The sequence below is a fragment of the Balaenoptera borealis genome, assembly GCF_965194805.1.
Source record: "Balaenoptera borealis genome assembly, chromosome: 5".
NCBI lineage: Eukaryota > Metazoa > Chordata > Mammalia > Artiodactyla > Balaenopteridae > Balaenoptera > Balaenoptera borealis.
Window position 1 is genome coordinate 141,472,126 of NC_138862.1, and position 13,818 is coordinate 141,485,943.

A 13,818-nucleotide genomic window follows, 5' to 3' on the forward strand; every position below is an offset into this window, starting at 1 on the left:
ACAAAGTTTTACATCTAAATTAATAAGACGGTATAATTCAGCTCTTGCTCTGGATACCAAAGAAATGAACATGACGAGTTGTTTTTTTTTTTTTTTTCTTCCCCCTGTATATGTTGTGACACAAAACCGGATGAATCAGAGAATCAAAGGGATGAGAGAAAATGCAGCCAACAGACATTTTACTCAGCACCTACCCCGCGTCAGACAGGTGCTGGGGTACAAAGATGACGAGAGGTCACTCAGCCTCAGAGAGTATACAGGGTACTCAGGAAGGAGGCATGATGCATGCACCAATAATATTTAGATGAAGTATATAAAATGTGTTGTGGGAACTCACAGAGGACACTGTCGTCCCTTACAGATTCACATGGGAGCAAGCATCTCTCCAGATCCTTTGAGGACTACGTATTATAGGTCTCATGGGTGTACCACGTGTAATAACGTTGCTTTAATCTGTTGCATTGGTTCACTGTTGATTTTATATTTTCATCAGCCAGGGCCAGAAGATCTCTTCTAGTTAAGACATTAACCATCGATGACAACATACATGCTTCCTGACCACTGCTATTTGTAGGGGCTGGAAAGCAACTGACACACACCAGCCCTTGTATTCTTAGAAAGTGATTTATTAAATGGATGTGTGTACATCCGTGAATCACACGGGATCTCTTTTTATGTAAGTTTCGAGGACCAGTGGTCTTATATTTTTAAATGCCAGCTTATGGAAACCCCACCGGCTTCCCCTGCCGTGAATAAACCGGTTGCTTGAGGAGCTATCCCAAGGGACCATTCAGAGGCCGTTATTTCACTGTGAAGACTGTTAAAAAGAATAATTGGTATCAATAACACTTACCTGTGTATGCAGAGGGAAGGTTACCCAGCCATAACAAACAAGCCGAGATTCACACAGCCCCTACTTAAAACAATGCAATGTTTGGGATTTATGAGAATAAACCCTGTCAGTAATAATGCCCTTATGGGGGCCTTCTTGATTCATTTGGCATATGCTGCTGTGTACTCACAGTTAAATCAAATCTGCCATGCAGTTACAGGCTAACGTGCTTGCATACAAGATGCAAACGATACACACTGGAAAGGTTCACTTCTCAAAAAGAGGTATGGCTTTAAATGCCCTTCTGACCCTTGTGTTCCTCTAAAACAGCCATAGGACTGTTTCCAATGCAAAATCTGCAACATTACTGATTATCGTGATTCTCGTCATCGCTCAAGGGCACTGGAAAAATGAGGGGGAAGCATTACCAATACATAGAAAGATGGATCGAGCATGAATCAAGGTGGAAGGGACACCAGCAACAGATACAGTCAGGCAAGGGAAGGAGCCCCCGAACAACAAGGGTGAAGACGACAATAACACAACAAAGAGCATCGCTTAACCTGTTTTGTCAGAGCTGGTATTGATGGTATTGGTAGTGATGGAGGTGAAGGTAGTCTTTGCGCTGTCCTTGGCAGTTACAGATTTCTGCTTATTTTTCATGGCTTCCAATGCTTTGAGCTTCTTGGCATGTTTCGTGCCTTTGTAGTGGGCCGCAGCCTGGCTCTACAAAGGAGAACAAAATGAACCATGCAATCAGGCTCATTTCTAAACTGGCATTCTCTGTATTACTGCAAATACAGACTCCCTTTCAATAATAGGTACCATTCACGCTAATTCTGGCTGTGGTCAAACGGTGGGGTTCTATTTAGAATGATGCCATACGAAGCAATGGGAATCAAGTTCTAAAACCTCTGGATGGAAGGAAGAAATATTCTATTGCGTCTCTTCAGAGACATGTAGATGAACGCTAACATAGCAACAACATTTTCTTTGTGGGGTGGGAGAAAAAAAGTAAGAATTTACAACTGTATTGCCTTTGTTCTGTCACAGAAGATGCTGGGCTCCCAAAGATTAACAAGGACCCTAGAAAGAGTAGCTCTCACCTTCTTGCCTCCGGAAATGTGTTTCTCCTTCTACAATGTGTCTTATTAATACAGGACCCAACAGGTGTCTACCAGGAAAAATTCACCGATAACAAGGGAAATAGGCACCCTGGAGGCTGAGATGGGAGCGTTGAAAGTTCAAAATCAAATGCACTGCCGAAGTCCAAATGGAGTATATGGAAGCTGGGCAATTTTACGATTCTTTCTTTCTCTTTGCTTCCCACAGAGGGTAATCTGATAAGTTCAAGGTATTCTTTCAACACGTGGGTCTTTTGTGCCCTGGTCCATTGCCAGGAGGATCCAGTGTGTTTTGAGCACTTCATGGGGCCAATGCAATTCTTTTGCCTTTGCTTTCTGAGATTTCTATAAATAGTAATATATATTTTCCCAAGTTTATATTTTCTTAACCTTATCTATTGGTATTGGAGAGACATTGAGATAGAAAATCATCTTAAAGAAATATATATTTATTAATGTTAATTTATTGGTGGTGAAGGGGAAGCCTTTGTGGCTTAGGGTGAGGTGGAAGTGGGCAGGGAGATTCTTAGATTAGAAGGTTTTCCAGCTCAAAACCTTTAAAACTATCATCTCACAAGGAAGAAATCTCGGTGGAGGACTAATTCCGTATAGTATCTACGCATCACTTCCCATGACTTATTTAAACTCAGTGTTCCATTTTGCCAGAAAAATACACATTGTCCTCTTCATCACAGCAACTGTGGTAGGTAGGGTGTTGCAGTATAATATCTTTTTATAAGTACATAAATATATAATCCACACCTTCATTTGCATCATTCTGACAAGTATCCTCAAAGGACTAGGTACCCTTATTGAAAGAACACTGGACAAGGAAATTGTATATTAGAAACAGTTTGAACAGAGAGGACACTCATGCATCAGTTTTCCAACAACACATAACATCAAAAGACATAGTGTGAGTCATAATATGAAGTTAAGACTTACTATAGTTAATTGAGGAACCAGTGATAGATTGGATTGGTTTGATTCTACACGGAGAATGCTATTTTTATGGACGGAGTGGTGTCCCTTTTTTCTCCTTCCTGATTTATTTCTAATAATTCAAACCCTTTGGTTATATCTTTTGAGGGCATGATGCTATATTCAATTAATTCCACAATATATAGTTGGTCATCTTCTCTAGACAGCTGATGATGTACTTTCCCTTAAAGCAAGGTTCATCTCTTACTCCTGGTATAGAAGTGAATGCTTTATATATAATGCATATTAAAATATAAGGTTGAGATGAACAGTGCTATCCCCACATATACCTTCAAAATATTCATTTTGTACATATACTTTCATTCTAAGTTTCCTAGCAAATCTATATTCTCGGTGGTATTTCAAATCAGATATGACTTTGTTTTAATACACCATAGGAGCAGGTGAATGTCACTATTTTAGATATTAAGAAAGTTACTCCAAAAGAATCCTGACAGTTAAGAGTGTACTTATATCCTGTGCCCCCCGGCCGAAAAAAAAAAACAAAACTCTGCACAGATACAGCTAAGCCAATGCTTCCAACAAGTGAAATGGCTCAGGGAGTTGTGGGGAAAAGAGGGTGATCAAATTACCAATAGTTGGTGGGCTCCCAACTGAGACCCCTGATATATTAAAAAGCAAAACAAAAGAAGACAATATGCATACTCACTTGTTAATTGAATAATAGTCCCAAAGCACCCTGATAATAATTTAAAATATCTGCTATTAAAAAAAAAAGCAAGTGAGCCTCCCACAAATTTGAAAAGAAAAAGTTGAATGGTATGAAGGTCCAAAATGCTATGGAGAGACCAAGGTATGTAGAATTTCGGGGGAAATGTTGGATATAGCGGAGGCTGATCGGGGTAGCCTCAATGTGATTGTGGTGGTGTAGGGTGTGTGTGTGCTAGGGGTAGAAGTCGATATACAAGTTGGAAACAGAATGTAGACAGATAACCCTTCTGGATACTGTAAATTTTCTTTGTCATTGATCTTTATGTTTGTATAATTTATTAGACTGCTCTTGGGTTCTACTGGTATTAATTTTTCTATCTATGTATACTGCCCCCTGGACTCTTTTTTTTGGTATTCTTTTCCACTATGGTTTATCATAGGATATTGAATATAATTCTCTGTGCTATACAGTAGGACCTTGTTGTTTATCCATTCTCCATATAATAGTTTGCATCTGCTAATCCCAAACTCCCAATCCTTCCTTCCCCCACCCCTCTTCCCCCTTGGCAACCACCAGTCTGTTCTCTATGTCTGTGATTCTGTTTCTGTTATAGGTAAGTTAATGTGTGTCATATTTTAGATTCCACATATTAGTGATATCATATGGTATTTGTCTTTCTCTATCTGACTTCACTTAGTATGAGAATCTCTAGTTGCATCCATGTTGCTGCAAGCCCCCTTAACTCTTGGTCCACCTTGATACAGGTGTGTTGCATAAAAGCGTGTTCCTTGTGTAAAGGAAGAAAGCCCAGACAGCTCTCCTTACCCTGTTAGCCCACTTCACTGGACTGGATATACTTTTCAGCCACATCTAACCTTTCTGTGACTGTAGACAAAGCTGCAGCCTAAGAAGGAATCGTGCTGAGAGATTTTTAAAAAAGCAGTAGTTGGACAGAGATGTGTCTTTGGGCCTCATCTGCTTTGCCTTTGGGCAGAGAGGTTCTGGGTGAATGTAGCATGCCATTTTCCCTCCAAGGTTGTCTCCTATTATTTATTAGCCAGTCTCTGAGTCAAGTCACCCTCAGAAACCTGGGAACCATCGAACACAAACAGACTATTATTTTTCACAGGAATGATTTCAAAGTTAAGTATACTACTTCATCACAGCACATGTCAGAATTCTGTATTTTAAAACTCAAAGAGAATTAGGTGATCAAAGTACACAGAGAACAAGAAAACATTGCTTTCAACAAGTTCCTTTTAGATCATAAATGGAATATTCAGGTATTGTGTAATAAAAATCACTATTGCCGACCTTGAGCTAGCACATGACACCATGAAATCTAACAAGTGTCATCCCAGAGGCAAGTGGTGACATTAAAGATATGCACACACATTCCTGCAGAATAGTGATGCCACTTTAAATGTCATCACCAATCCTAGCCATCAGTAGCCAGTCAGACTTTTCGATCTTCAAATTTTGTCTTCAGTATTTCCAAAAGGCTTCAGGTTTAAATGCAACTGAAGTTCCAAAGTAGATAAAAATAACCGTTAAATGGCTAACACTTGGAAGAGTTTCATCATTTTGAAACACATGCACACATATACACACATCTATTTTGCTTATCTATGAGGCTTTGTTATAAATCACTATTATTCTGTGAAACTCACTGCAAAATTAATGTTCATGTATCCTTTTATTCCATTAGCTCCAATACCTTGTACAATTTTAATCTGCATGTCTTTGGCATAAAGTGTCTTAATATGCTTTTTAAGAACTAGGAAGTTTACTATAAGCATACATATATGGTAATGATAACCAATCCATTTTCATGAACACGTGATTTCAAAAAGAACAAGGTGGTCTTTGTTAGTTTCTGATGTCATTTCATTTTATCACATTAAATTTCTATTAAAATAAAATGAACATTATCTTATTAAAGTGTAACATCAGAAAAATAAAAAGTGGTTATGAAAGAAGTTACCATCCTCTTTGGGGAGACAAGAGATAATACTTGAACAGAGGAATTCTTTTTTTTTTTAAGAAAATTATCTGATTTCAGAACTTTAATTTAGATTGTTGTTTGGGATATAAAAAAAAAATGAAATGATAAAAAGATATAGTATCCTAAACTCTAAAACACTTACTTTCGATTTTTATTTTGAAAATTATTGAAAAACTACTCCTGGAAAAAAGTTTAAAATTTGTATTTATCTCTGTACAGTTGTTTTTATGTTGCATACACTCACTCAAATCTAATATTCAGGCCATTTGCATAGGTTCAGCTATGTGGATTAAGACCAGTATACATTCTAACTGTTCAGTGGCTTGTTAAATATTTTGAATATCACTTCTGTATATATCAATAGAAAGTTTCTAATGATTCTATCTTAATTTGTTTATTATCAACTCTCAGTTTCATTTAATACTCATATAAAGCATTAGTTCTTAAAGTGTGGTCCCCAGATGAGTAGCAGCAGTGGCAGCTGGGAGCTTGTTAGAAATGCAGGGAATCGTACCCAACATCTTATAATAACCTATAATGGAATATAATCTGGAAAAAAGAATGAATCACTATGCTGTACACGTGAAACTAACATAATATTGTAAATCAATTATACTTCAGTTGAAAAAAGCAATAAGATGATATTCAGTGAACTTGAAAAAAAAAAAAAGGAATGCAAATTCTCAACTTCTTTCCCAGACCCACTGAATCAGGAACTATGGCTATGAAGCTCAGCAATCCATGTTTCACAACCTTTCCAGGTGCTCCTGGAGCATACTAAAGTTTTAGAACCACTCATCCTAAATATTAGTACATTTTCTCCAAAGATGGCCCCTTCTTGTATAAGTGGCCAATGTCTAGGTTTTAAAAGATCAATATATAGTCATTTGAAGATTGAACCTTTCCATATGTCTAACTGTGAGTAATGTGTATTACCCAAGAAAAATAATCAAAAGTTTCTTTCTTTAAAAACAAGCCATAAAAAGAGGTAAAAAATAACTCAGATAACATAGGGAATTGGGGAACTTCTATTCAAGAGGGATGAATGCAAAATAGCAGATCGATCTTGGAAATCTTGTAACTCTCAAACCCCATATAAGTGCTTTCCAAGCCCTTGTGATTCTCTCTGTATATTTTACCTTTTCTCTCCAAGCTAATTATTGTTGCAGCATGACCTCTGACCCCATTGTTTGTACCTCTTTGTTGAATACTTTGCTGTGATCCATTTGTGCGGGGGTGCTGGGGGAATCGCTAGTTCTGTAAAAAAAAATAAGCAAAAGCAAGGCCCTGTGTCATGTCTCTTAAAACCTCACTATAACAAGCATTAACTCACTATTATATTTGCATTAACTGATTCAGTGTTAGCCATGGCTAAGTTCTTTCTTTATGTACTTAAGGCTGTTTTAATTGAAGGAAACTCCTAGCCAGCAGGCAAATAAAAACCATGCTAGTAAGCCAAGAGACTGCCTTCCCTGTTACTCCACTTAACAAAATATTTGGAGAAGAAATTTAAAGATAGAATCGTTTATGGTTATACATTTTCCTTACTGATGTGAAGATATGTACTTTTCAAATTCTCTTACTCAATGGGGAAAATGACATGAGATAGATACTTTTATTCCTTAATTACATGTCCCATAAAGAATATTTAACAACTTTTATTTTAATCTGTGATTGTGCAGCTAACATTTAGGTAGATGACTACAATATGAATAAAAGTGAAAATTCACTTGCATTGAGTCCCAAACTGAAAAACATGATTCAATTAAGAGTGTTCTCTCTGAGCTCAAATGATTGATGCCTTACTTTGTGTTCCTGTCTTCTGTACTCTTCAATACAGAAATGAATAGTACCTGCCTCAGGAATAGAAAAATAGAAAAAAAAAAAAGATAATACCACAAGAGTAGGGCCATTTTTATACACTACCAGTAGTCACTGAAAAAACAAATTCTAAATAAACATAGAGAAAAAGAAGAGAGGCATGTCACAATTTCTCAGATATATTAGGTAACTAACTTTTATAAGCAAAAAAAATACCTTGTCACTAAGTGGTTGTGAAAAAGTCTCGATGGACTCACTTATCTTTTTCAAAGCTTCTCAACTCATCTAGAAACTTCATGATTTTTAAATATTAAGTACTTAATGTTTTCAAGTATCTAATATGGATGATAAAAATAGCACTTATTTGAGTAAGAGAGGCTAATTTGAGAGTTTTTGCCTGGCTCCTGTTGTGAAACCACTGTTCTTGTATGTCTGGGGTACAAACAGCTGCCTCCATGATCTCTAATGGTGGGGTCCTGATTGGGAGACACTGGCTGACAGTGGGCTTTGGAAGCCGGTGCTCATGATCTGATACCGACCAGGGTTCTTGGCCTTCTCGGATCAATAGAAATTGATAAGATGACAGACAAGAAATTCAGGCAAGGCTTAACAGGTTCCCTTGCTCACTGCCCTAGCAGGGGCGAGCTGGTTGCTTATATGGGGTGAGGGTAGGGATGGGTCCAGGGGTCAGGTCGGAGGGGTGGCTTAGGTGGTCTGCCCACCCCTTTGGTGGTGTCGTGTGCAGGGGGCATGTGCAGTGCCCTGCTCTTGCTCCTGACACCCTGGTTTTGCTCCCGATTCCTGAGAAGTGGCGATTGGGTTTTTGGTCTTTTTGTATCTTGTTGTCCATAATTTGCCCCAACTATGCATGCACGCAGTTATTTTTAGTCCCTTATAGTTTCTTTGTATTTTGTTGCTGGAGGAGACATTTGTCCAGGTGCAAGCATTGCAGCAAAGGGTGCCAGGTCCCAGCTTGTCTCAGATCTAATTGAGCCAAAAGGAACATTTGGTTCTGGTGAAGTTTGCTCAGTCTTTTGGGGATCTTTTTGTAAATGAGAGACCGCAAATGAGTTTTAATTCTACTGATATAACCACAATAATTTCTTGTAAGAAACTGAGAGAAATCAGAAAAACCACTGTGTCTAACTACTCAACCAGCATACAATATCCCTTCACCATGTCCACAGCTGAACATTCCCCTCAGCGCGTGACTGTCACCTACCATTGGAAAGTGTGGGGGGAATTAGACATGCTGAATCTAATCATGTCCGAGGGTCAAGCTGTCAAAGGTGTTGGTATCAGATGCAGAGAAAAACTTTATTTCCAGGTGTGACCTGCATGCTTCTCCTAAATCGTCCCAACCTCCTCCTCTAAGAAACCTACCTACCCATCACCCCAATCATGATGTCTGCTCTCTAACAAGAATAACTGCCTGCAGTGTAGATAAATGTGGGAAAGCCCTCCCTTTTATGCTCTTAAGGAAAATACCACAAGAAGAAATCATTTTCAAAGCCTTCTCCCTCTGCCTGGAGCACCTTCACTTGCCTGGCAGATACCTGTTCATCACAGGTCACCAGCTCCATGTGGTCTTGGGTACAGGGAGTGGCTCCTTATAGCACTGACGTCACTGCCATAACTAGGGTCAAATGTCTGTTTCTTCTGATAGAGAGTAAATTCCTCAACAGAGAGAGAAAGACTTCATCATTTTGTCCCTGGGACCTAGCAGAGATCTCTAAATAGGTTCCTATTAAATGCACGTTGAATTAATTTCACATTTTGATTTTAAAATGGAAATATGCATATGGTGTCTCAATGGATTCTGTATGTGAACAGGGTGCAACTTAATTCTCTGCCATTCTTTGGCATTTTGCCTTATCTGTTGAACACACTTCAGGGCATATTTATAGCACTTAATGCTGGAAAAGCATCTGGCAGAAACACAAACTATTATTTTTTCTCTGAGAGAAGCTTACCATCAACTGTAAATTGTGCTATTTATGGGAGCTCTCTTTGCATAGGATGCGGCAAGGAATAATATGGAGATTGTTTCACTTTTTAAAAATTTTGATGAATAACAAGTTTTGTTTTTTTTAAATCTGGGACGTGCCATGAATGTTTCCAGTGATGATTTTTCATTTTAAGATTTTTCTAAAAGTCCAAACTCTCTTAAATACACATAGAGAAGTTTTCAGGATGTAGAGAATGCTATTTCTCTATTAACACAATTGTTAAAGTTTCCAAATGGAATATTTTCTCTATATTGCTCTAAAACAATATACAGAAATTAACTATGACATGATTAACCCATTTTCCTCCCTACAAATCCACATAATAATCTATACCCTGCATTTGCTGAAAAAGAGCACCTTCCATTTGGGGAAAAATATTAAATTCCCTACTTCTCCATAAATCAAGGAAGGCCTCCTCCCTCTAGTTTTATAGCATTTCTCATCTCTAATTCATGAATCTGAGAATTGTTCTGATTGTTCTTTTAATGAATTTGTTTCAAAGATCCCCTCTGAAATATGTAACTGTAAATGAGATTTGTGGAGCCCACAAAATATATGGTATATAGTAGAGCAGACGTTTTCTCACTGCTAAGTACCATAGCATTTTTCTGAAGCAATTTGGGTGCACTGGGAAGAGATGGGATTGGGACCATAAATAACCTCAAGAACCTCAACTCCGATGGGCATAGCACACCCGTATTCCAGGCTTTTCACTGCTCATTCAGTCACAAAGGACTCACTGAACAGTGGCTAAACACTTTTGTAGTTATGGCGACAGTTGTCGTTATGGGGACAGAGCGGAGAATGAGGCACACTGGTAAATTCAGCCACATTAATACATCTTCTCTATTAAAAATACCAGAGGCTGAATTGGGTGATTGGGATTGACATGTATACACTGATGTGTATAAAATTGATGACTAATAAGAACCTGCAGTATAAAAAAACAAACAAACAACTAATAGTAAATTTTCTTTGGGTTCTTTGTATGGAAATATGTTAATATAAATGTTTCAGAAATAACATGAAATTTCTAAAAATCTTATATGTTCTGGTATAATGTTATAAGTCATAATTCTAGTTATTACTTTAAAATGTATATCTCAGAAATAACTAAATTTCCTTGTCAATTGCATTATTATGAACTTTCATCAAATCTTTAACCATGGTCATTTTTAAGTCTTTTGTCATTTAAAGACAGTTCTGGGTGTACTCTGCTGCTTTCACAAAAATGTTCCTATGAAAGGGTTTCATCTTCAAGGAATTCATGGGAAAGACTCTGACAAGTACAGGTTTCTGGTAACTGACTGTACTGCTGAACTGAATGAATAAGCATTTTCAGAACTCTAATGGAAAACTGATGAACTCATAAAAGTGCTAACAAAAGATCAAGGTGAAAAAAAATTAGTTACATGGGACTGAGTGAACTGATGAGGATGATTATAATTTGACTTTCTGTTTGAATAAAACCCCCCCCCCAAAAAATACCATAGGCAAACTCAAAAGATGAGAAAAAAATACAAGCCATATTTGAAAGTACTATTGCAAAGGGGTTAAGCTCTACGTTCCATAAAAAAGTATCTAGAAAATTAGGAGGAAAAAAACAACAACCGTTAGAAAAACTGGCAAAGCCCCAACCCAACTCAATGAAATAAATTATGGCAAAGTACCTAAGGCTTTTTGGGATAGAATATGGGCTCAATAATGAGAATAAATGCTAATTTTTGTCAAAAGAAAGGAAAACTAATGTTCATTTGTATAAATCACTTTGGTGCCTAAGTTAGAGGACTCTTGAGATGGATGCAAATTGTGAAAAAATTGTATTTTTGTGGAAATTGTGGTTCTAGGAAAAAAGGAAAAGAAAATGCTGTTAAATAAGAGAAGCTCAGCCAACCTGACCTGACCTCAGGACACCCTTTTGACCAAAGAGGTCTGAAGTGAGACATTTTATGGGCAAAACCTGGGGAAATCCACCCAGCTTCTCAAATAAGAGTTTCTTCCTGGACTTAGGAACATATTTGGTGGGCAGAAAAAAGCATTTGTTTTTGTTGCTGTTGTTTTCAACTTTCATTTACCAAAGTTGCAGAAAGAAATGCCTTTGGCCTTGGATTAACTTTAGAAGATGGGTGAGCAAGGAAGAGACAGTGACAATGACTCCAGAAGACTGATTTATCTGGACATGTATAAATGCCTGATTTCCTGTTATGTCAAAATTTCTTCCCATGGCATAAATAAAATTGTGTTTATGTTTCCCGATTGACCATGGTATAGATGAGTTGTGTTAGCAAGAAAGAGTGCCAATCCCAACAGTTTAGGGTTTAGAGAAAACTTCCACAAACAGGTGCTGAGACCACAGTATCCCCCATGTTCATTCAGTAATTCTTGGGAGCATTCTGGCCAGAGGGTTTTTCCCCAGGGTGATGCTTGGAGGAAAAGATAAGTGATTCATAAATGCACTGAGGAGATCCTGCTGGTCCTTTATCCAGTGGATGTTAGTGTGAGGCTTTTATGGAATGCTTCTCTGGGCCATGTGGTGTGCTAAAGGGTATATATGAATATTCTCACTGACGCCTTACAAAGACCTACAAGGGAATTGCAGTTATCAAGGGCATCTTACACATGAGGAGACTGAGATCCTGGAACTTAGAGCAGCTCAACTGTGTAGGAAGGGCAAAAGCACTTGTACTCCAGAGACCACACTTATAACTCCTTAATCCCAATGGGAGTGGACAGTGGAAAACAATCCTATTATGCGACTTCATCGTAGCTAACCTTGCATAGAACACAGGTAAGAGTAAATATATATTAAGCTCATTAATAAAAAAAAAAAAGTTGTCAATTTCTGTGGTCATTAATTCATTTAATTTCACTCAGAGTTTATTGCAGGACCATGCTTTCGATACTATTATTAGCATCATTCTATCTGAGGGTCTACCCTAGTTAGATTCTTTCAATACCAGGTCCAATAAATTAATGCTGATTTACTAAACCAAGTGTTTGATTATATCCCCAAATATGAAGCCTTCAGGCATCAGGGAGTATCTTTGGGCACAAGTCAGTTCTGGCACAGAGAGACCTGTAGGTACAGTTCAGGGTTATGTTTTTTACTCTCTGTTCAAATGGAAGTCTGCTCAAAGGTCTTGAGAAATACAGAAACATAAACATGCTTGCATTTTTATGAGATCACTTGGGCAGGAACGAAGAGTGTGCATGGGAGGAGGAGAGCAAGAGTGGGTAAGGAGGAGAAGGTTCTATTATTATTGTGAGGGTTCATAAAGAGATGGCCACACCTAAGAACTGGATGATGATGGTGAAAGTAGAGAGAGAAGAGTGCACACGTGTGATTAATATGTAAGTTGGAAACGTCAAGCATTCATGGTGAATTTTGAGGGGAGGTCGCAAAGATGCTCCAATGGCTTCTGCTTGTAAACGCATGATTAGAGGTTCCATTTCCTAGAACTGCTGATATTCAAAGAGGCCCAGATGTCTGGGGGAAGAGCGTGGGTTGGTTTGGGATATGTTGAGTTTGAGGAGTCTTTAAAACATCTAAATAAAACATGCACTCTGCAGTTAGCTATATGGTCTGGAGATTAGAGATGAAGTCTGGGCCGTAGCTAAATTGGGGAGTTATCAGCAACAGATGGTAACTGAAGCTGTTGGGAAATGCCATTTGAAAGGCAAATAAAAGATTTTTTCCTGTTTAACCACTGAAACACAATCCTTAATCAGCTGCAACATTTGAATGAATGAACTAAGCTTCCAACTGACAGTGTATGCAATAACAGATTTTCAAATTTTTCATTGAGCGAGAGTATACTTCATCACTCAGCTTTTTTTTTTTTTAAAGTCTTTTCTTAAAGTGCTTAAAATCTTCAAGTTTCAGCATAGAGAGAATCATTCCCTTTTCATCCTCATGCCAAACTGTGTTAACTAGAAGGAAAGTGATAGAGACAGAGTAAAAGGAAAAAAATAGGTGATTAAATCCCACTAAGGAATCATAAGTAAAGAAAAAAGTATGGGAGACCCCTGTAAGTTAATAATCACTCAAGAAAGCAGGTTTGCTTAGCCACAAACCAAGCAGGCTTGCTTAGCAAAAAAACCATGCAACAGAAGCATGAGACATGCCCCAAAAACAATAAAACAATGATGGAATGAGACCCACATCCTGCACAGTGAGGTAAGTTAATGATTCCTAGGACATACTCCTTTGTGTGTACTAAAAACAAAATATAAGGAAAGGGTGACATTATAGTGAAGCCCTGAGATGATTTACCATATTTTAGTATATGTTAGTATAGTATAGTATGTTTAGTATATGCCTTCTTGCTCATTTCCATTTCTCCATGAGAGTCCCGGTTTGACCATGTAAGGAC

General features: G+C 37.9%; 1 protein-coding gene across 4 annotated transcripts in view; it reads right to left on the minus strand.

The window, feature by feature from the left end:
- The window catches only part of ZNF385D (zinc finger protein 385D), a 924,724-nt gene that overhangs the window by 95,393 nt on the left and 815,513 nt on the right, over positions 1–13,818 (minus strand). For all 4 annotated transcript variants that reach the window (XM_082392762.1, XM_082392761.1, XM_082392763.1 and 1 more), the window contains one exon: positions 1,396–1,558. In XM_082392762.1, coding sequence (XP_082248888.1) covers positions 1,396–1,558 — 163 coding nt within the window. The remainder of the gene's footprint in view (positions 1–1,395; positions 1,559–13,818) is intronic.